The sequence below is a fragment of the Gopherus flavomarginatus genome, chromosome 10, assembly GCF_025201925.1.
Source record: "Gopherus flavomarginatus isolate rGopFla2 chromosome 10, rGopFla2.mat.asm, whole genome shotgun sequence".
NCBI classification, from domain to species: domain Eukaryota; kingdom Metazoa; phylum Chordata; order Testudines; family Testudinidae; genus Gopherus; species Gopherus flavomarginatus.
Window position 1 is genome coordinate 71,059,028 of NC_066626.1, and position 20,497 is coordinate 71,079,524.

The 20,497-nt window shown below is 39.4% G+C and overlaps 1 protein-coding gene across 1 annotated transcript; it reads right to left on the minus strand.

The window, feature by feature from the left end:
• Positions 1-2,514: 2,514 nt before the first annotated feature.
• Positions 2,515-18,878, minus strand: LOC127030519 (tetraspanin-7-like). Its single transcript, XM_050917184.1, has 8 exons — positions 18,804-18,878; positions 14,897-15,085; positions 10,022-10,096; positions 7,948-8,043; positions 6,546-6,695; positions 4,608-4,691; positions 3,937-3,998; positions 2,515-2,548 (listed from the first exon to the last, which is right to left on the minus strand). The coding sequence occupies exons 1-8, from the start codon at positions 18,876-18,878 to the stop codon at positions 2,515-2,517; spliced, it is 765 nt and encodes a 254-aa protein (XP_050773141.1).
• Positions 18,879-20,497: the final 1,619 nt, after the last annotated feature.

A 20,497-nucleotide genomic window follows, 5' to 3' on the forward strand; every position in this document is an offset into this window, starting at 1 on the left:
CTACCTGCTTGTTTTTCAGAAATCATATTTTAACAGCATGACTACAATGAGCATTTTAAAAGTAATCCATGTCACTTAAAATGAGTTTTTGGACTAACAGTAAACTTTCAGTCTTCATGGTGTCTGGAACACATTGTTCCCATACTACTTAGTTTGCTTGGTCACATTTGTGGTTTACAGAAGTACAAGACATGTTTGGGGTATATATGGAAGCAGATGAGTTAATGAAAGGTTTTCTTTAAAAAAAAAAAAAACCTACATGTTTTATATTATTATAAACAAAGTTATCCCTTGCCTATTGATATGATAAATTGCAACTAAATTGTGGCTGACAAGCATGAAATTGCTCATTGACTGTTGAAGATATTCTGTGATGTGGAATATTGGCTGATCGATAATACTGTAGTAGGCAAAACCTACCACAGAGAGGCTGGGGTATTCTTTGATTGGACTATAGTATCCAGTTTCACCAGCAATTAACATTGACACTAACATGCAAAGTAAAAACAATAACTTCAGGCTATGTGGGCAGTTCAGATGAGGGGACAGTCAGTTCCTCACTTAAGATAAGGTGATCAAGAACTGAAATTTACAGCAGGATGGTCAAAGTTTGTAAGAATAAAAACAAGTAATTGTGACTCATTCATTGCAATTTCTTGGGTTCTTCTACAGTAGTTCCTTGCTAAAAGCAGGGACAGAGTTTAGAGGTGGGGTGGGAGAAAGTTGAGCTGAAAATTGATGTGCTCCTGGCATCAAATAACAATGCCTCAATCTACAGTTAGTTGATTACCCCAAAACGGTCTTAAAAAGGAGTACTAAAACAATATCCTTGTCAGTAATAAGCTACAATGGTGCAAATACTACCCTCTTTTTCCTTACCCATTAAGAAATGGACTCATCTATATTGCAACCTGCTGAAAGTTGCAAATGGTGCAGCTGTATATTTTGCTGAAAGAATATTTTCCACCAGAAACCAAATGCAGATGACTTGCTTAGTTCCACAAATTAATGCAGTGACTTAATCAGCATGTTTATTACTGTTACTGTAATATAAAAAGTATCACTGGTTAATGTACAGTAGGGCTGTGATTAATGGCCAAGATCACTTTCTTTTTTGAGGATTGGAGAAAAAAAAATTCAATAACTATCTTCCTACTACCTCCCTAGAGCACTGACTTCTCAAAAATAAATCTGTGGTGCAGTACGTTTGTTGGCTAAAAGCCTCTTCATAGGCTACATCAAAACACCATTGTTTGGTTGTATCAGTTTGAGTTTTCCAGGTGTCATCTTAACTATTTTTAGTAGGACTTTCTGAAGACACTTATCTCCTGCAAATGTAAATAAACTTGTTGGTCTGATGACTGACAGAAAAAGAAGTAGGACCGAGTGGACTTTTAGGCTCTGAAGTTTTACAGTGTTTTATTTTTTAGTTCTTTTTTGGTACATAATTCTACCTTTGTAAGTTCAACTTTCGTGATAAAGAGATTGCAATACAGTACTTGTATGATGTGAACTGAAACTGTTTTTACAGCATATTTATTTTTATGACAAAGTGTATAGTGCTCACTTTTAAATGAGGTCTGTATTCTAAAATGTAGAAATCAAAACATTTAAATAAATCATATCCTGTTTTACAGTGCAATTAATCAATCACTTGTCAGCTCTAATGAAAATTTATGTAAACTTTAAGGATGAGCACAGAATTGATCAGTGTGGTACTTGTGCTCAAAGACACTGCACTGTGGTGCATTAAAAATTCATTAAAAACTTCCATTGCAAACAGATGGACCATGTAAGTACACTGGGCTGCTGCAGAGACTGCAGGGAAAAGTCCTCAGTACAGGTTAGCTGCCTGCATAGGTAATGGAATAATGTTTTGGGGCTTTCTAATCATGATTGCAGAAGGTTGTGTCCCTTTTCAATAAGCTTACACAGCCTCCTAATTTCCATGCAGAAGTGATATAAACAAAGTTTATTTATAGCTATTTTGCTTTCTTCCCTCAGGAGCATGGAATAATGGGTGAAGCACTGGAGGGCCTCCTGCAAGGCAGATTAAGATCTTTTTAAGAAATAGTTCATAGCTTCCTACCATCTGCATTCCACATTGCGCAATGAGGTGATGCTCAAGTCCTTACCACTAGCTATTGCTTATGTTAAATAATTCCTATGACATTTCTTATTTGAGCTCCTTGCTTGAATAAGTCTTTTATTCTACATTTGGTCTACAGAATGCAGCCATATTAGAATGTCTGCAAATGTTGCATCAGTGCCACAATTAAAAACATCACTCTTCTTGTGTTATCTCTCTTCCCCAGCTTGACTACTTAAGTAAGCTCTTCACAACACAAAGTGTCAGTATGATTAGGTCCTGATCTCTAGTAGGGCTTCAAGGCATTACTCTGTCTTTTCAAAGGTGTGTCTAGTTTTCTAGAAGCTGGTATGGGTGCTGTCTGTTGCTATTCTCACCTGACTTCAGGTAAGTAGTTCTGAAAGGCATTCTTTTCTAGGTGTGATTTAGACAAGGGAGTGATATAGTTTGACATAGTCCCTGCATTGGGAAAAAAAATAGTCAAAAGTGAGATTAACAGTCAAAATTCACACCAGTTTTACATTTAAGTGTTATTGTGTAAGATTATGAAAAGGCACATTCCCCAGTTGAGACATTTGCTAGGTTATGCTACATAGCAGTTTTATAGAGATTTGATTATTGAAGTTATTGCAACAGATTGGTAATTAAGGCATGAGATGGCAGAAAGTGACTACGGAATGCCAATTGGCATTCCCACTTAAGAAAAATGAAGTTAGACTAAATAGTGACTTCAGTGAATCAGAATGCTTTTAAGACTTGGCCTGGCCTTATTCCTTCAAGACATTGTTCATGCTCAGATTTCAAAGTAAGGCTGATGGCAGAAGAGCAAGCACAAGAAATTCTATTTACACACAATTTAACTGCACTTCATAAGCAAAGCGCTATTGGAAGTCAGGAACCTCCAATATGCCAGGTTTTATAAAGGTTGAATGGGTCAATTAAGTTTTTGCAAAAATGTGTGGTTGGAAAGTGAATTTCCCCCAAAATGTCTTGTTAACACTTTGCAAACAGATGATAAGACATGCTGCGATTCACTGGCTGGGGGTTTCTAGACTGTCATTGTTAACAGAGATTATTTACTTACAGCATCCTAAAACTCTTATTTTGTCCAATAGAAGGCAGAATAATCAATTTTATATCCTAAATCAACAGATTGTTCCCCAAGGTAGATGTAGCATTTTTGAAGGGAGACAATGGTATCTGTGGATTGCAGCAAGAAGCAATGACAGCTGAGCTGTCAAAGTGTCTCCCATTCACTTTAAGGGCACCACTGTTCATTGTTATATACAGAGGAGGGGAGTTGACTGTGATGTAGTAGTATTAGACAAATCACATGCAGTTAAATTTAATCCCCTCCTTCATATGCATTAGTACATGGCAAGACTATCACTGCAGCAATCCTCAGGGAAAGGGTTTGGTTTGTGTGTGCATGCACACAGGCCTACAACCCAATCAACACCACAAGAATTCTTTCCTCGCAGTCTGTTTTGGTCTTCTACTTTGTTTTATAAGACATTGTGGACAGCTAGTATAACCTGAGTAACAGAAATTGAAATAGCCCTCAGTTAGGCATGTCTTTTCATGAACAAGATAGTTAGTTTTCCACCCTTTCATTCTAATTTTGTAAAGGCAATTGAACTTTGAGCTTCTACCGTTGATACCTACCACTTCCTACCATGAAAGCTAGCACTAATAGATATCCATGGCATCTCATGAGACAGGTAGTTCTTTTAATTGTTCAATTTTAATTATGCAGCATAGCTTTTTAAGCATAGTAGGATCAAAAGCCACAAGAAAGAAAGCACAAAATTCATATATTAAGTTGCAAAATCATTCTGAAGACTCACAAATTCACATAATCTTCATTAAGTAGTCTCAGTAGCATGTAGCTAAATAAGATCCCAAGTAACTGAGGGGGAGAAAATAAAAGATAATAAATTAAGCTTAATCTTGCTAATGTTTCAAAGTTGGTTTTGAACAGTTTACCCATACATTTTAATGGATCCATTGTTAGGATAATACCATCTTTCTGCAGACAGGATCCACTAATACTACTTGAGCTAAAAATCCTTTTTTGCCACAGCACTGATGCTTAGAATGTTTATGCAGATTTAACATAGAATCATAGAAGATTAGGATTGGAGGAGACCTTAGGAGGTCATCTAGTCCAACCCCGTGCTCAAAACAGCCAACACGAATTAAACCAAAGTTGTCTAGTGCTGTCTAGTGCACTGCTGCCCTTCACACGTTAGTCAAAATATGACCAGTGCTTTCTCAGTCCATAGCTCAGTCAGTCATCACAAAGCAAGGGTGTAGTGGACCAAGTTTAAAGATAGTTGCTTCTTTCACAGGGTTAAAATCATTTACTATCCAGTAGTTTACATGCTAATTTAAATCTGTTTAGTTTATTCCACCTCAGTATTTCAGATATTGAACCTTGTACTTCTTCCCATGTTTCATTTGCATGGGGGCCACCACCTGCAGTTTGAACACAATACAGGCACTACACAATGTTTACCTGTGCAAATCCAACACTTATGCAAACCCCTCCAATAAGAGCAATATGTTCTTCAGCCCACTTCTTCAGCTTTTGAATGCATCCCTAGTGGAGGGAAAAAAAATGTTTGCTAATTACTGCATCTGGCATGTACATTGGAAGCCAGTACCTATTACAATGAGTACAACAGCCAAATTGTACCATCCATAAGAGATAATCCAAAAACTTTGTTGCAATTGTAGCTGATCAAAGATATTTATCAAAGAAAAGCTGGCTTGCAAGAGACAAAAATTAATACTGATTAATAAGGCTGCAATTTCAAATATACAAGTTCTTATGGTTGAGAATTTACTGCTGTTCAAGGAACAACATAATGGTTAAAGTGAGAATCGTATAGTTAGGAAAGAAACACTCAAAGCTCAGGGGTGGAGTGGGGAAGAAAAGAAGTCAGAGGGTGATCTCTGTGGTGCTTAAGGTCCTACAACCAAAAGCCCATGTTTGGATTAGCAAAACAGAAACAGTAGCATGAACAGACATGCTAGATGTGTGGACTCTAAGCACTGGGCATGTTCCAAAGTACAGACAATGGGGTAACAAAAGAACTTCAGGCATAGGAGGAGGAACAGGGATTTTGAGAGACTGGTTCCCCTTATTGAAAATAGTTTTTCCATAACTATGCGTTTCCTTCCACCATGCAGTTTTTATAGCCGCCTAGTCAAAGAGATAGTGGAGAAGACAAGGTGATGCCAAATTAGTAAAGGTCCAGCGGACTCAGTTAAGGGTAGCTATAGTTATAAGTGGTTCACCAGTATGTTCAAGCATTACAGTAGGCAGAACCAAATGCCATTGCAATCCAGCAAAGCTTTCCATGCCCATTCGGCACACAAGTGATTTTGTTGATTGTTCTCTGTTAGCTGCTTCAAAATTGCATCATGCTGGCGTCCTCCATGCATATTTCAGCCCTCTAATATAGTTTAGTGCTGAAAAGTGAGGGATATATTTGGAGTGAAGAATTTCTTTGGTATTCTTTGGCTAGATTTAGAAATCCAGATGGTCAGTTTAGCTGTGAAGCAAGATACTATACTTATAGAAATCTGGATGAGGGGGGCAGATGAGCATCAGTCATTTCACTGATAACATGGATCCCACAACCTCTAATAAGGCTACTTGTGCAATTCTGTCTGAACTTAACAGGGACAGAAAGCCTAAATATTATTTTTATTCTACTTTTATCATTATATTGGTACCAAGAGAACAAGTGTTACCTTGTTGCCTTTTTAGGCAATTTCACATCCTGCACCTTCAGCCACGGATATATACTTCTGGACCTTTCTCTTTAAAGAAGGGGGAAGACTGTTCCGTGATTAGGCTGCTAGATTGGGACTTGGGAGGTCTGGGTTCAATTCCCTGGCCCATGCCACAGCTTTCCTATGTGGTCTTGAGCTCAGTAGTTTGAGCATTGGCCTGCTAAACCCAGGGTTGTGAGTTCAGCCCTTGAGGGGGCCACTTAGGGATCTGGGGCAAAAATCACTACTTGGTCCTGCTAGTGAAGGCTGGACTCGATGACCTTTCAAGGTCCCTTCCAGTTCTATGAGACAGGTGTATCTCCATATATTTTAAGTTACTTTCTCTGTGTGCAGTCTCTTCCCCCCTCCAAAATCGGTTAAATGGAGATGGGGTAATTCCTTACTTCACAGAAGTGAACAGAAGATAACGATATTAAGGTTGAGAGGTACTACAGTAATGAGGATATACAGATGCCATAGACAGGTTGGTGCTAACGGAATGCTTACCAGTTCTTCTGAAACAGCCAGCTGCATTATAGACAGAGGCTGTAGGGCACAGTTTTAGTAATTTAAAAAGTCTCCCCAATGAAGGCTACAGGAGCACTGACAGGTTGGCATCACGTGCTATCTAGTAAGAGAACTGGTTGCTAGAGCTTAGGAGTAGTTAAGATACCTGTTGGTTAATGTTAGCAGCATCGTTGCTTATATTCATTCCACAACTTTTCGTTATCATCTTGCAGCAGCTATTTGGAACAGCTGAATTGAGAGATCCAAATGTAGTATTGAACCAGTCAGTGTAATTCTGAGCACCACAACATTGGAACTGAAATGAACAACAGTTTAAATAAGTGAAATAATAGAATTTTAAGCAAAAGTATTTCTTCTACAGTGGTTTTTGTAGCATCCTGAGCCCAAAGCAGAGCTCTCTTAGGAAGAGTCCCAAAGCTGTTCAGATTACTACAATAGCAGCAGACCATCCTAGGATGCCAAGTTACCTTCCAGCTGATCCATGTAAGTGGCCTACTTCCCAGTTCTAGCACAGATAGACCTGGTCACGTTGTTAAGTGAGACTTATTCAGAGAGTTGGTTAGAAGCCATTACTTGCCTCCCCTTTGAGTTTTTAGCTTTGTGGAATGCCCTTTTTATGCCTGGTTGAATTATTCATTACAAAATAACTTCAATTTTAGCATGTTTCTTTTGACTAGATCTTCATTGAGAGAGCTCTGTAGGTTATTGCAGTTATAACTGATCATCATTATTGGCAGAGTTCAGATTCTTGCCAACATGAGGCAAAGATGTTAGATTTCATATGCTATTGGTTTGAACACATTAATTCAGTTTGTTAAACCTCAAGCCTAGACTTGTTTTCTAACCCTTCTGGAGGAAGCAAGGTTAAGAGTGCCTCTAGCCTGCAAGTCTATTCTTATTTAACCAAAATTAGTCATGTTCTAGATATGAAATGCATTCTTTTTAAATCTGATTTCAGTTAGTCAAGTCATTTTGCTTTGTGATCTCCTGTGGGAGAAGAACTCTCCTACCTCATTCTTTTATTACAGCTTGATTACACATTTCTAATGCAGTTGTACCAGCCCCAAGAAGCTTAACAAAACAAGTAGGATCACTTCATAGTAGGGTGACCAGATGAGAAGAAGAAAATATCAGGACACATGGGGGAGGTGGGTGGGGTGTCCACCGGCAGAGCTAAAAAACCAAACACCAGTGCTGCCGGCGGAGCAAACTATCGAGACAGATTGACCAAAGATTGGTCAGGATGCGGGACAACCACCCAGATATTGGGACAGTCCCAATTTTATCGAGACATCTGGTCACCCTACTTTATAGTTTGAGCAGAAGCAGATTCTTTACTTAAATTTCATTAACAGACTAACCAAAGCAAGATATAGGTCTCTTATGAAGGGTGTAAGCAGAGCAAATTTTTGGAGCTTAGGTTAAGAGAAAGATGGAGACTCCCCAGAAGTGACAGACTCCATTTTTATGTGCCCTCAAAGGAATACAATACAAACAGAGTTATAGTGAATTCCTCTATTCATTGCAGCATAGGAGAGATCACTTACATTCTCCTGTAGGTGGTCTATTCCTTTGGTTACTTGGGATTCTCTGTTATATTTGTCAAGAGTCTTCAGGAAGCTTCTCAACAGGTTGTCATGCAGCTGTAAGCAAAGTAGAACTGGTTATGTATTACACAGGATATGTAACGGTGGACTAGTTCCTGCACACTGCATTCTTCTCCAGAGAATTCTGGAAGTACAGGACCCACACAGGGTGCTATTTCTGGCAATATGTTTTCACCACAAATATGGCAACATTAACTAGAAGGGGTATTAAAGAATATGTGATCTTTGAAAACTCACTAGGAGACCTTGTATCAAATACAATATTTGCATTTGGAACCTTTCACATGCAAATTTCAAGATCAGACATCAAATTGAACTATTAATGCAGAGACAGGGATGTCTGGCTGTTAGCCATATTTAAGTGCAAGTCCCAAGCCAAAAAAAGAACTTATTTCATAAATTTCTCCATTGTGTGTGTGTGTGTATACACATACCCCCCCCCCAAATGCTTGTTGCTGCTGTACACAAGACATTAGTTATGGCAGAGACCATTACATGCATTTTGGACCATTATGTAGCACTGATTCAATTTCTGGTAGTAGGGAGGCCTTCTGTGGACTAGTCTCTTTGTACCCCATTCTCAGCAGTTTGTTCATTGAACACCTCCAAGCTCTGGTTTAGAGATGCTATTGAGCATTGTCATTTCTCTAACTAGGACAATTCTTAAGCTACTGGAAGAATAGTAGCCATCAGTGTTACAGTTAACATTATGGTGTTTACGCAGTTTGAAAACATTTCCAGCCAGATTTAGACATGGGAGCATTGTTCCTTTTAAGGCTTCTGGTTTTGCTCAAGCCCCATAATGAGTTCTGGCAACTTCACTGCTGCTCTAATACAGCCAAAATATATATATTTTCATACTGCCTTTTCCCAGATTCTATTTTGCTTTTAGAAATAGCAGTGGTGATTTTGGACTTACAATTATGATGTTAAACTAAGTGTAAAATATTTTTTTGGCAGAAAATGCGATCTAAACATCTTTACCATTAGTTTCAGATTATCCATATAATTCTAGGGAATACAATTCTAGTTAAGACTGGAGATCAGATATTAAGATTACCCTCGCTTCCACCCAGAAGGAAAACCTAGTTGAGTTTTTAGGGAAGAATTAGAATTCTGCCAGTATGGAAGTATACAAAGCAATAATTCTATTTCTACACCTTTGCATTTGCTCATTTCCCTCCTGCCCCACTCGGTAAAGAGCCAACTGCATGCTATAGTCATAGTGTTTGGTTACCTTGAGTACTAGTGCTCTCTTTGAGCTCCCCTTTAGAGAGAGGTTTTTCCTTGACACTGTTTTATAGCTTCCAATGGGCCAAGGCTTGAAATTCTAGGTCTACCCATCTCCACTCTCCCACCTGCAACCTATGTGAACACCAATTACTGGCGGTCTAGCATGCTGACACCCAACCCAATTAGGTTTTCTGATCAATTTTAACTATGAAACTTTGTCAGAGAAATCTGTGGAGCTGTCCTGCAAGTTATTATGCTAATACTTTGAGTCCCTACTTCCCTGGTAGCAATGGTGGCCTCTGGTTCAGAAGCATCAGCCTCATATGCAAAGCTTTCAGGTAGCTACTTCAGCATGTGGTTATGGAACCACAAGTCTCTTTTAAAATATAAGTTGCTGCTCCATCACCAACTGAGCAAATCTGCTCAGTTGACAGTCCATCTGCCCCAATAATATTCAACCTGGATTCCAGAAGTGTAGCTGTGATTTCATGGATCTCTAGTAATGGATATTCTACATTTGGAATTAAGCTATAGTAATGTTGCTGTATGGAGTAGAATTCAGTGCTAACAGGTAGAGTCACTCAACTCAGCAAGTTACTTAGAGTTTTGTTGAGCAATCCTTTTTATAGAAGAATTTCTTAACCATAAATACACTTTAAGCAAAGAAATCTGTGATGCCAGCTAGGGTTCCTGGAAAGGACCCGGTACTTGAAACCTCTCACATTAAGAAAGCATGGCATTTATTAGCACTACACATACTTTAAAGTTTCCACACACCTACCTTCCATCTGTAAGCATAGGCAGAGATGCCAACTATGATTTCAATCAAGAAGATAATCAGCAGCATGCCTGTGAACTAACAACAGTAATTTCAGGTAACATTCATCTTCCCACAATGCACAGTGCACTCTAGTTTTAGATTAATCCAACAAAACATCTCACTAGTCAGTGTTACATATATTATATCAAGAGGCACTGGCACCTTTACTTTGGTTTTATTTTTCCTTACATCATCCCATAGTTTAATTTTAAAATGTATATAAAATTGGAAGATCTGCCATGAGAAATGTAAGCCTAAGGGGCCAGCACACTGTGCATCCATTATGGCCAAGTCACTTCTGGCAGTAATAGATTATGACAAAAAATAAGATGCAAGTCAGTCACAGTCACGAGTAGCCAGGTTGAGGGTGCTTGAACACATCCAGAAAGATTGTGTCAGCCCATAATTGTTAAGAGCTGCTATAGTTAGTGCAACTCAGCAAATATTCTGGGGAGTGTGTAATTGTCTACAGTCAGATTTCTGTCTCAACTGCAATTAAGTTTTCTGGCATATGACAGGCAATATTTTAAGTTACAGTGCAGTCCTCTAAGGACATCTAGTATGTGTTCAGTCTTCACTAAAAAGGAGAAGGACCAAGCCCAGTATGAAAAAAACAGGTTAAAGAATATTTAGGTAGGATAGGTGTATTCAACTTGGCAGGGCTTGATGATATTCACCCAAGAATACTTAAGGAACCAGCTAAAGCAATCTCAGAACCATTAGCGATTATCTTTGACAGTCAATGGAGGATGGGTGAGGTCTCAGAGGACTGGAGAGGGGGAAACATAGGACCTATCTTTGAAAAGGGAAGCAGAGAGGACTTGGGGAATTATAGACTAGTCAGCCTAACTTCCATACCTGGAAAGATACTGGAAGAAGCTATTAAACATAAACATTTGTGAGGACATAGAGGATAGTAGAATTGTAGAGGAAAAGCCAACAGATTTTTCAAGAACAAATCATGCCAAACTGGCCTAATTTTCTCCTTTGACAGGGTTATTGGCCTAATGGATAGGTGATAGTTGTAGGTTGGATTTATCTGGATTTTAATAAAGCTTTATGGTCCAAATGAAATGACTATAAGGTGAGTGAACAACTAGTTGAAAAGCCATACTCAGAGTAGTTATCAATGGTTGTCTGTCAGACTAGAAGGACAGATAAAGTGGAGTCCCATCCTGTGTCCAGTACTGTTTAATATTTTCATTAATGACTGATAATGGAGTGGAGAGTATGCTGAAGATTTGCAGATGACACCAAGCTTGAAGAGGCAGGGGTAAGCACGTTGGAAGACCGGATTAGAATTCAAAGTGACCTTGACAATTTGGAGAATCAATATATAGTCAAGTGCAAAATACACCACTTAGGAAGGAGAAAAACAGCACAACCACAAAATGAGGAATAATTAGCTAGGCAAGAGTACTGCAGAAAAGGATCTGGGAGTTATAGTGGATCATATACTGAATACAAGTGAACAAGTGATATGCAATTGCCAAAAAGGCTAATATTCTGGGCTGTATTAACTGGAGTATCATAAGTAAGACATTGCAAGTTATTGTTCTGCTCTACTTGGCACCAGTAAGGCCTCAACTGGAGTACTGTATCCAGTTTTGGGCACCATGCTTTAAGATAGATGTGAACAAATTGGAGAGTCCAGAGGAGAGAAACAAAAATGATAAAAGGTTTTGGAAACCTGACCTATGAGGAAAGGTTAAATAAAACTGGGCATGTTGTCTTGAGAAAAGGAGACTGAGCATGGACCTCATAACAGCTCTTAACATATTTGAAGACTTATCCAAAGGACTGTGTTCAGTTGTTCTCTATGTCCATTGAAGTAGTAGGACAAGTAGTAATGGGCATAATCTGGCAAGAGAGATTTACCTTAGATATTAGGGAAAACCTAACTGTACAGGTAGTTAAGTTCTGGAATAGGCTGCCAAGGGAGGTTGTGGAGTCCCCATAATAGGAGGTTTTTCAAAACAGGTTAGGCAAACATCTGTCAGGGATGGTCTAAGTATGCTTGGTCCTGCCAGGGGGAGGAAGAGGAAGAGCACAGGGGAGGGAAAGGTAGGTGGACCATATGACCTCCCAAGGTCCCTTCCAGTCTTATACTTCTATGGTTTCATGGCAACTTTCACCCTCAGAGGATCCTAAACACTTCAGACGCTGAGCTATTCTGAAAGTGAGGGGGGGTTTGCTTGAATCAAGGCCGCAAGATTTGGCCCTAAATGACTTAATCTACTGTACTGACATGCAGCCATCCCTAAGACAAGGACAGCTGTGTGCCGTTAAACACTAGAGATGACATTTTCAGCAACTGTCAGTGCTGTCCTAATTCTGCTCCCATTGAAGTTAATTCTGAGCACTTTTGAAAGTGCTATTTTACATGGTTCTTTGTGAAGGCTGTTGCATCCAAGTGCAAGTGTAGTGGAAATTTAAACAGAATACAGTTGCTGTTGGGATTTGGCCACATGTTCCAAGAGACATGAATAGTGTTCACTTAAATGAAGATACATAAGACATCAGGAGAAGCCACATTAAGCTAACTAGGAAAGACATTATTTTGCCATCAGGCATGTCTCCTGGGCTGCTTCATGAACCCAATTAGTCTCTTAACTATCTCTCATACTTAAGTTCCTGCTGTGGCACGGAGACAGAAAAGCAACAAGTTTACCTGTCTGTGAAGTGGGAACCGAACTAGATCCAATTCAGAGAGGTGCTGGAAGACTCGAGCTTTTGCAGAGATTAAGAGATGGTCTGGTCAAATCAGTCACTGCTCTAGAGATTGGCAGAGGAAGCCTATCTTTGGAAGTAGTTGCATTAATAAAGTGTAAGGAAGTAAGTTTCTTGGGTCAGGAGGATTAAGGTTGATTACATTCAGGTTAAGACATACTAGCATGAGCAGTTAATTTTTAGTTACAGATTTTGATAGTTAAAGTTTTGCAGATTTTTAGAATAGTTACTCTAACAGGTCACTGAAGATTTTGATTGTTCCCACTCACTTCTATCAGAGACTAGTAATTAAATGAAATAATTAATGCATTCCTATACTCTCTCATGGCTGATCAAATGTGGTAATGCTTGCACTACAGTATAGTCTGCCATAATAGCAGATAACATCTAAAATACCAGGTATTTTTTGGAGGAATTGTATGAGTCTAGGTTTGATTCTTGTGGCTTTATGCATGTGAATGTTACAACCTCTCCCTTTCCTTCCTGCCTTACAAATATCCCCAGTAGGAGAGGTTCTGTTTCCTCCTTAATTGCAAAGTCTCCTTTGCAGTCAGCCAATTTATAATTCTTATTGGAGTAAGATGCTACTTTGGTTACCCATTGGAGTGGTCAGATATTTAGAACATAGTAGTTTGCTAACAAACTAGCCACAGGCATCTAAATGTTATTATCTGCTATAGAGTCCAGAGACCCCTATTTCCAAGCCACATTTCCCAGAGAATGCTCATTTAAAATAAAATAAAAAACCCACCACACAAACACTGATTTCCTTCAGATTAAGTGAAATTTGAGTATTTAGGGCCCAAACTCACAAAGACTCTTCATCTTTCCTCCTAGAGTCAGGGTCTATATATGCTGGCTAGGTCATCCAGTGTTTACAATGCTTGGTACTTAAGACATGCTGATCAAGCAAAATTTAAGATACATGTCATACTAGTTACATGTAAACTTTGTAACCGCTATAAGTTACATAGCCGATATTTGGCTTGTTCTTTCCAAAACAAGAAGGTTTATTTCAGAAGGTGATTTGGCTACAGCTATAGATCTGCTGCTTCTATTGATTGGGGGGCTTAGAAGGTCCTGTCTTCTAAGAAATGTGCTCAACTCCTAGTAGCATTAGTGGGAAGAGGGACCCTATAACAGGCAGGAAAAACTGTAGGATGGTAAACCCAGTATGTGGAGAGTGAGCAAGGAGGGGAAAGAGGTAACCTAGTACTTTTCATATTTGTTATGGACAACAGGATTTTTTTTAACTACAAAAATTGCCCCTGAAATCAATGGGCAACATCAACATCTGTACAGACCACTGCGTGTGTTGTTCTATGGTTTGTGAACAAATTGTTTTGCACATTGGTTTCAATGGAAAGTTGTGCTACAAGAACAATGGCAAAAAGAGGTTTGCAGCATCTGAATCAATACAGTGCATGGGAAAAAAAAGCTTCCCCACATAAGAGGATTTAACCCAAATATGCTGAAGCTTTGCCTAAATATGGATTTGTGATTGAAGTGCCTGGTAGACACATATCCCACTGAAGTCAACAGGAGATGCACATGCTCAGCAATTTTGAAAAATCTAGTTTTTCGTTTAGTGCCAGAAAATAACTTGAGCAGTCTAATTTAAGTGCTCACATTTGAAAGGTTTGACTACAGCCTTTTAGAAGCTAATTTTGCCATTATCCCATCCCACTAAAGTAATTGCACTCAGCTCAGAGACTGGAGTGTTAGTTTTATATATAAAATTCAGAATCTGGGTAGCCCTGTAATTGGAATGAGGGATATACATGTTTGTTCTCCAATAATTAGCCCTTTCACACTCATAAGCACTGGTAAGTCAGTTCCCAAACATGTTACATTTGAGATGAAAGCTCGTTTCTCTTCACCCCATAGTACAACCTTACTCTAAAGAGATTTGTAAACCAACATCAGATGCATCAGTGTTAGAAGGCAGGTGTGGACGGTGCAGGAGTGAGTATGTGGGGTTCAGCAAGGCAACCTCAACATATAGCCACTGCTGCCACCCTATTGCTTAAGGAAGATTTCTTTAAACCTCTGAAATTTACACTGTAGAGCCCACATAGACAAGACATCAAGCTAGAGATTGTTTACCACTTTGATCATCGTATGATTGGATTTCAGTATGGCAGTTGCACCAAAGGTTGAGACGGAGATGATCACACCACCACCAACAGTGATAATCACAGGGACACCAGACGAGGTTTCATTCAGCACCATGAAAGTGTCATGGAGTTTCATCTGGACAGAGACTCCTATGCACAGGAGCATAACCCCAGAAACCTGGAAGGGGTAGCAGAAGAGAGCAGATAGCATTAAATCTGTCAGGAACAATCTGAACGATTAAAGATCCTTTATCAAGATGTAGCTCCCAATAGCCATCAGCCCACTGAAGAGACTATAATATAAGAATCCTCTTTGAAGAGGAGATTTTACTTGTTGGTATCTCATATTTAGCACAATGGAACATCATGCTATTTGTTCAAGGCAATAGTCACAGAGGTTCCAGCTGTACAATGACACCCATCTCCAAGCGTACCATAACAGCAAGTTGCATCTTTCATGGACTTCAGAGGGTGGAGGAGGAAAAGACGGGACATCCCAGTCTACTTCTGACTAGGTCTGTCTACACTTTCAGTGTTGAGTCAACTCCTCTGGACTACCCTAGCTTGAGTGAGAGCAGCCAAACTGCGAAAACACCAGAGCTGTACTGTGGTTGTGTTAGCAGCTGTTGAGTTGGGTTAACTCCAGCTGTGGCCTGTACTGCTTCTGGGGCCAGCCAATTCAATTTAAGCCACCATCACCACACTCAAGGATTCAGGGGAGAGGGGGGAGGGAGGAGAATGGGCTTGTATTGGGGCAACACGCAAGTTAACTTTGCAGTGAAGACATTCCATTGCCTCTCTCAAGCATATTCATAGATTCTAGGACTGGAAGGGACCTCGAGAGGTCATCAAGTCCAGTCCCCTGCCCTCATGGCAGGACCAAATATGGTCTAGACTATCCTGGATAGACACCTATCTAACCTACTCTTAAATATCTCCAGAGATGGAGATTCTACAACCTCCCTAGGCAATTTATTCCAGTGTTTAACCACCCTGACAGTTAGGAACATTTTCCCTAATGTCCAACCTAAACCTCCCTTGCTGCAGTTTAAGCCCATTGCTTCTTGTTCTATCATTAGAGGCTAAAGTGAACAAGTTTTCTCCCTTCTCCTTATGACACCTTTTTAGATACCTGAAAACTGCTATCTTGTCCCCTCTCAGTCTTCTCTTTTCCAAACTAAACAAATCCAATTCTTTCAGCCTTCCTTCATAGGTCATGTTCTCTAGACCTTTAATCATTCTTGTTGCTCTTCTCTGGACCCTCTCCAATTTCTCCATCTTTCTTGAAATGCGGTGCCCAGAACTGAATACAATACTCCAGTTGAGGCCTAACCAGTGCAGAGTAGAGCGGATGAATGATTTCTCGTGTCTTGCTCACAACACACCTGTTAATGCATCCCAGAATCATGTTTGCTTTTTTTGCAACAGCATCACACTGTTGACTCATATTTAGCTTGTGGTCCACCATAACCCCTAGATCCCTTTCTGCCGTACTCCTTCCTAGACAGTCTCTTCCCATTCTGTATGTGTGAAACTGATTGTTCCTTCCTAAGTGAAGCACTTTGCATTTGTCTTTGTCAAACTTCATCCCGTTTACCTCAGACCATTTCTCCAATTTGTCCAGATCATTTTGAATTATGACCCTATCCTCCAAAGCAGTTACAATCCCTCCTAGTTTGGTATCATCTGCAAACTTAATAAGCGTACTTTCTATGCCAATATCTAAGTCGTTGATGAAGATATTGAACAGAGCCGGTCCCAAAACAGACCCCTACGGAACCCCACTTGTATACCTTTCCAGCAGGATTGGGAACCATTAATAACTACTCTCAGAGTACAGTTATCCAGCCAGTTATGCACCCACCTTATAGTATCCCCATCTAAATTGCATTTGCTTAGTTTATTGATAAGTATATCATGCGAGACCATATGAAATGCCTTACTAAAGTCTAGGTATGCCACATCTACCGCTTCTCCCTTATCCACAAGGCTCGTTATCCTATCAAAGAAAGCTGTCAGACTGGTTTGACGTGATTTGTGGTTCTTTACAAATCCATGCTGACTATTCCCTATCACCTTGCCACCTTCCAAGTGTTTGCAGAGGATTTCCTTAATTACTTGCTCCATTATCTTCCCTGGCACAGAAGTTAAACTCACTGGTCAGTAGTTCCTGGATTGTTTTTATTTCCCTTTTTATAGATGGGCACTATATTTGCCCTTTTCCAGCCTTCTGGAATCTCTCCGTCTCCCATGATTTTCCAAAGCTAATAGCTAGAGGCTCAGATACCTCCTCTGTTAGCTCCTTGAATATTCTAGGATGCATTTCATCAGGCCCTGGTGACTTGTAGGCATCTAACTTTTCTAAGTGATTTTTAACTTGCTCTTTATATTATCTTCTAAATCTACCCCCTTCCCATTAGCATTCACTATGTTAGGCATTCCTTCAGACTTCTCGGTGAAGACCGAAACAAAGTCATTAAGCATCTCTGCCATTTCCAAGTTTCCAGTTACTGTTTGGGAATGGACAGAACAAGACTTGTTGAGAGACTCCTCCAAGTAGGGTGACTGGATAGCAACTGTGAAATAATGGGACAGGGGGGTGGGGATAATAAGCAACTATATAAGAAAAAGTCTCCCCAAATAGGACTTTCTATTTAAAAACAGGACATCTGGTCACCCTATCTCTAAGCAAAATTGGTAGATTCCTATTAAAAAAAAATTAGGTTTATATGTAAGGCTATGGTAACATAGTATCTTTCTTTATACTTGTTGGAAAACCTCCTCCAGAATGTTGCAGTTTAAAAAGTTTGTGTGATTAACTGCGTTCTCTGTAGAGAGATTAGTTATAAATGTGAAAGACTAGTTAGATACACAAACCAAAACAAGACTTTCAAATACTATTTGCCAGTCAAACTCAACCCTTGGGAAATAAGCAGGCCAAGCTTTAATACACAGTTTAAAATAGATCAGCTTCCATTTTCCACCAGGCCCCATAAAGGAAAAAAGAGTGCCTTCCTAGTAGTCTTGAATCCTCTTTAAAATTAGATTAAGGATTGATACAACTTGTGGAAGCCACTCATTTACCAACAAACTACTGGAGGATAAAAACTAGAAGAATTATCCTAGACAATCAATTAACTAAAAACTTTAGAAAAATCCAAAACCCACAACAGCACATCACCTACAACATATCTTACAACAGACACTAGTTTAAAAAAAAAAAACATCCTTGCTACAGTGAATCACCCTAATGCTATACTATCAGAGGGGTAGCAGTGTTAGTCTGGATCTGTAAAAAGCGACAAAAAGTCCTGTCCTTACAGGCTAACAGAAGTATTGGAGCATAAGCGTTTGTGGGTGAATACTCACTTCATCAGATGAAAGCTTATGCTCCAGTACTTTTGTTAGTCTATAAGGTGCCACAGGACTTTTTGTCCCTGATGCTATAGCATCACTATTATAAAATACAGTACTTTGTATCATTACTATATATACACACACTAAGAGAAATGGAGACATACATACATCTACAAACCCATAGTTACATAGCACTATACTTACCAAATACAATAACAAAAACAACAGGAAAATAAAAAACAAAACCCACACAACAACAAAAACCCAACAAATGACTACATAGGATTAGAAGAGCCATTAAGACTTGATTAGCATTTCCTATAACACATTTCAAAATTAATCTCTAGTCATATGATACATGTTAGCATTCATCTAGGAATTATGGATTATCATCAAACTAAAAGGCATACATAAACAGTTATATTTTTCATTGAATTCATTAGTGTGATAAAAATAACTTTTCAGCTGACAAGAAGTTTTTTTAAAACAGTTAATTAAGATCCAAACAGGATTAAACAAAAGATAGTAAAAAATTTTACCCAATAAAACAAATCAATAAAACATAAGCAAACTTTAATTAATATTAGCTTATTGCTAGAATCTATCTTCCTCATTTTGCCAGGTAACCACTAGACCATTCCTCCTAGAGACAGAAATTATGTTTCTGATATGCATTTGTAAAATTGCCACCCTTGTCAGCAATTTAAATCTAGTTCTGCTCTTATTGGCAAATTTCAATTAGATTAAAGATCCACAGATGTAATTGTTAAGGACCACATTCTGACGTGCTTACTCACCTATTGAATAGTACCTTATTTTGTCAGTACCCCCATTGATTCCAATGGGAATACTCAAGGAATAAGATACTACATATCGGGAGAAAGGGTATCAGAATTTTCCCTTGTATACTACCTACAAACAAAAGGCAAAATGGGTTCCCAGCAATCAGAAGTGCAATGGGAAGTATTTACATTTGTTTCTGTCTTTCTACAATGTCTGATGCCTTCTAGAAACCTGAAAATAATATATTTTTAACTAGCTGGTCTATTTCCTTTAGGAAAATATGGATTTGGACCTGCAGTTGTGATAAAGCAGAAGCCAGCAAGTTTCATTTTCATTTCACTGTCTTGCTGGTATAACAGTGTCATCAGTGATTCAAGCAGAGTTCTGGGAAGAGTTTGTGATGTAGCTGTTGCTGCAGTGTGAGTAAAGAGAGAAAAGAAACATGAAACAGGATGAGTCTAATCTAAATGAAATCCATAAAAGCCTGAAAGAAATTATTTTGCACTTCTACAAATCAAGTCCCAGGATTTCAGGTTCAGCACTCACAAAATAAGGAACACACGGTAGCTATTTTTGAAAACTTTGGTTTATGGACAGGATCTATGAAGGGACTGGGCATTGCAATGCTCAGCATCACAGCACCTACCTTTTAGGTGCCTAAAAAGTCACAAGAACAACCTCAAAGCTAAGTTAGGTGCCTAGGCTCCCTATATAATCAATGGGGATTGATAGACTCCTTAGACTGTGATCCATCAAAAGCCAGCCTGCAAGGCAGGAAGCTACCTCAGGTAGCCAGTAGAATGCCAACCATAGGGGCGTGTGCTAAGGTCCACCCCTCTCATAGAGATAGGTGGCTATGTCCAGACTGCAGGAAGGCACCTGTCTCTGCTTGCAAATCCACTAATGGGAACAGGCTGCCTAAACAGCTTCTTGCAGAAATGAGTTAGCTACTGGCCTCACTCCACACAAAACAGCCTATAGAGGAGGAGTCTACCTACTACTAATTTTTATCCCAGTAGTTAGAGCATTCACCTTGGATGTGAGAGACACAGATTTAATTCCCCCCCCTTCACTACCAGAGGAGGAAGGGATTTGAACAAGGAGTCTTCTACCTCTCAGGGAGGTGAGCTAAGCACTGAGCTATATGATATTCTGATAGGGGCAACTCTCAGTCTCTCCTGTTGAAGTTGTTCCACTGTAGAGTAAATAAGGAAAGAGTGGTCAGCATAGGGGGATTGCGTTTCCTACCTCCTAGATGGGTGCCCCAATCACTGGACTGCAGAAGCATTCTCACTCCACTCTTCTCTCTCTGGCCCAATGACTGTTCCTCTGTGGATAAGTACTTAAATAGTCAGGGAGAACAGAGACTGCTAGGAGTAAGCAGGTTCCAGCAGAGTCTGGGACTTCGAACAAAGTGTAAGTCTACAGAGCAACTAGACGCTCAGGCTTG

What these genes read in the sequence shown, in the direction of transcription:
- LOC127030519 (XM_050917184.1), bottom strand. Translation starts at nt 18,878, where the DNA reads ATGAGGAAGATAGATTCTAGCAATAAGCTAATATTAATTAAAGTTTGC. An exon ending in TTATTGATTTGTTTTATTGG is followed by an intron (nt 15,086 to 18,803) that starts GTAAAATTTTTT and finishes TACCCCTTCCAG; the next exon opens with GTTTCTGGGGTTATGCTCCT. An exon ending in ATCATACGATGATCAAAGTG is followed by an intron (nt 10,097 to 14,896) that starts GTAAACAATCTC and finishes TACTGTTGTTAG; the next exon opens with TTCACAGGCATGCTGCTGAT.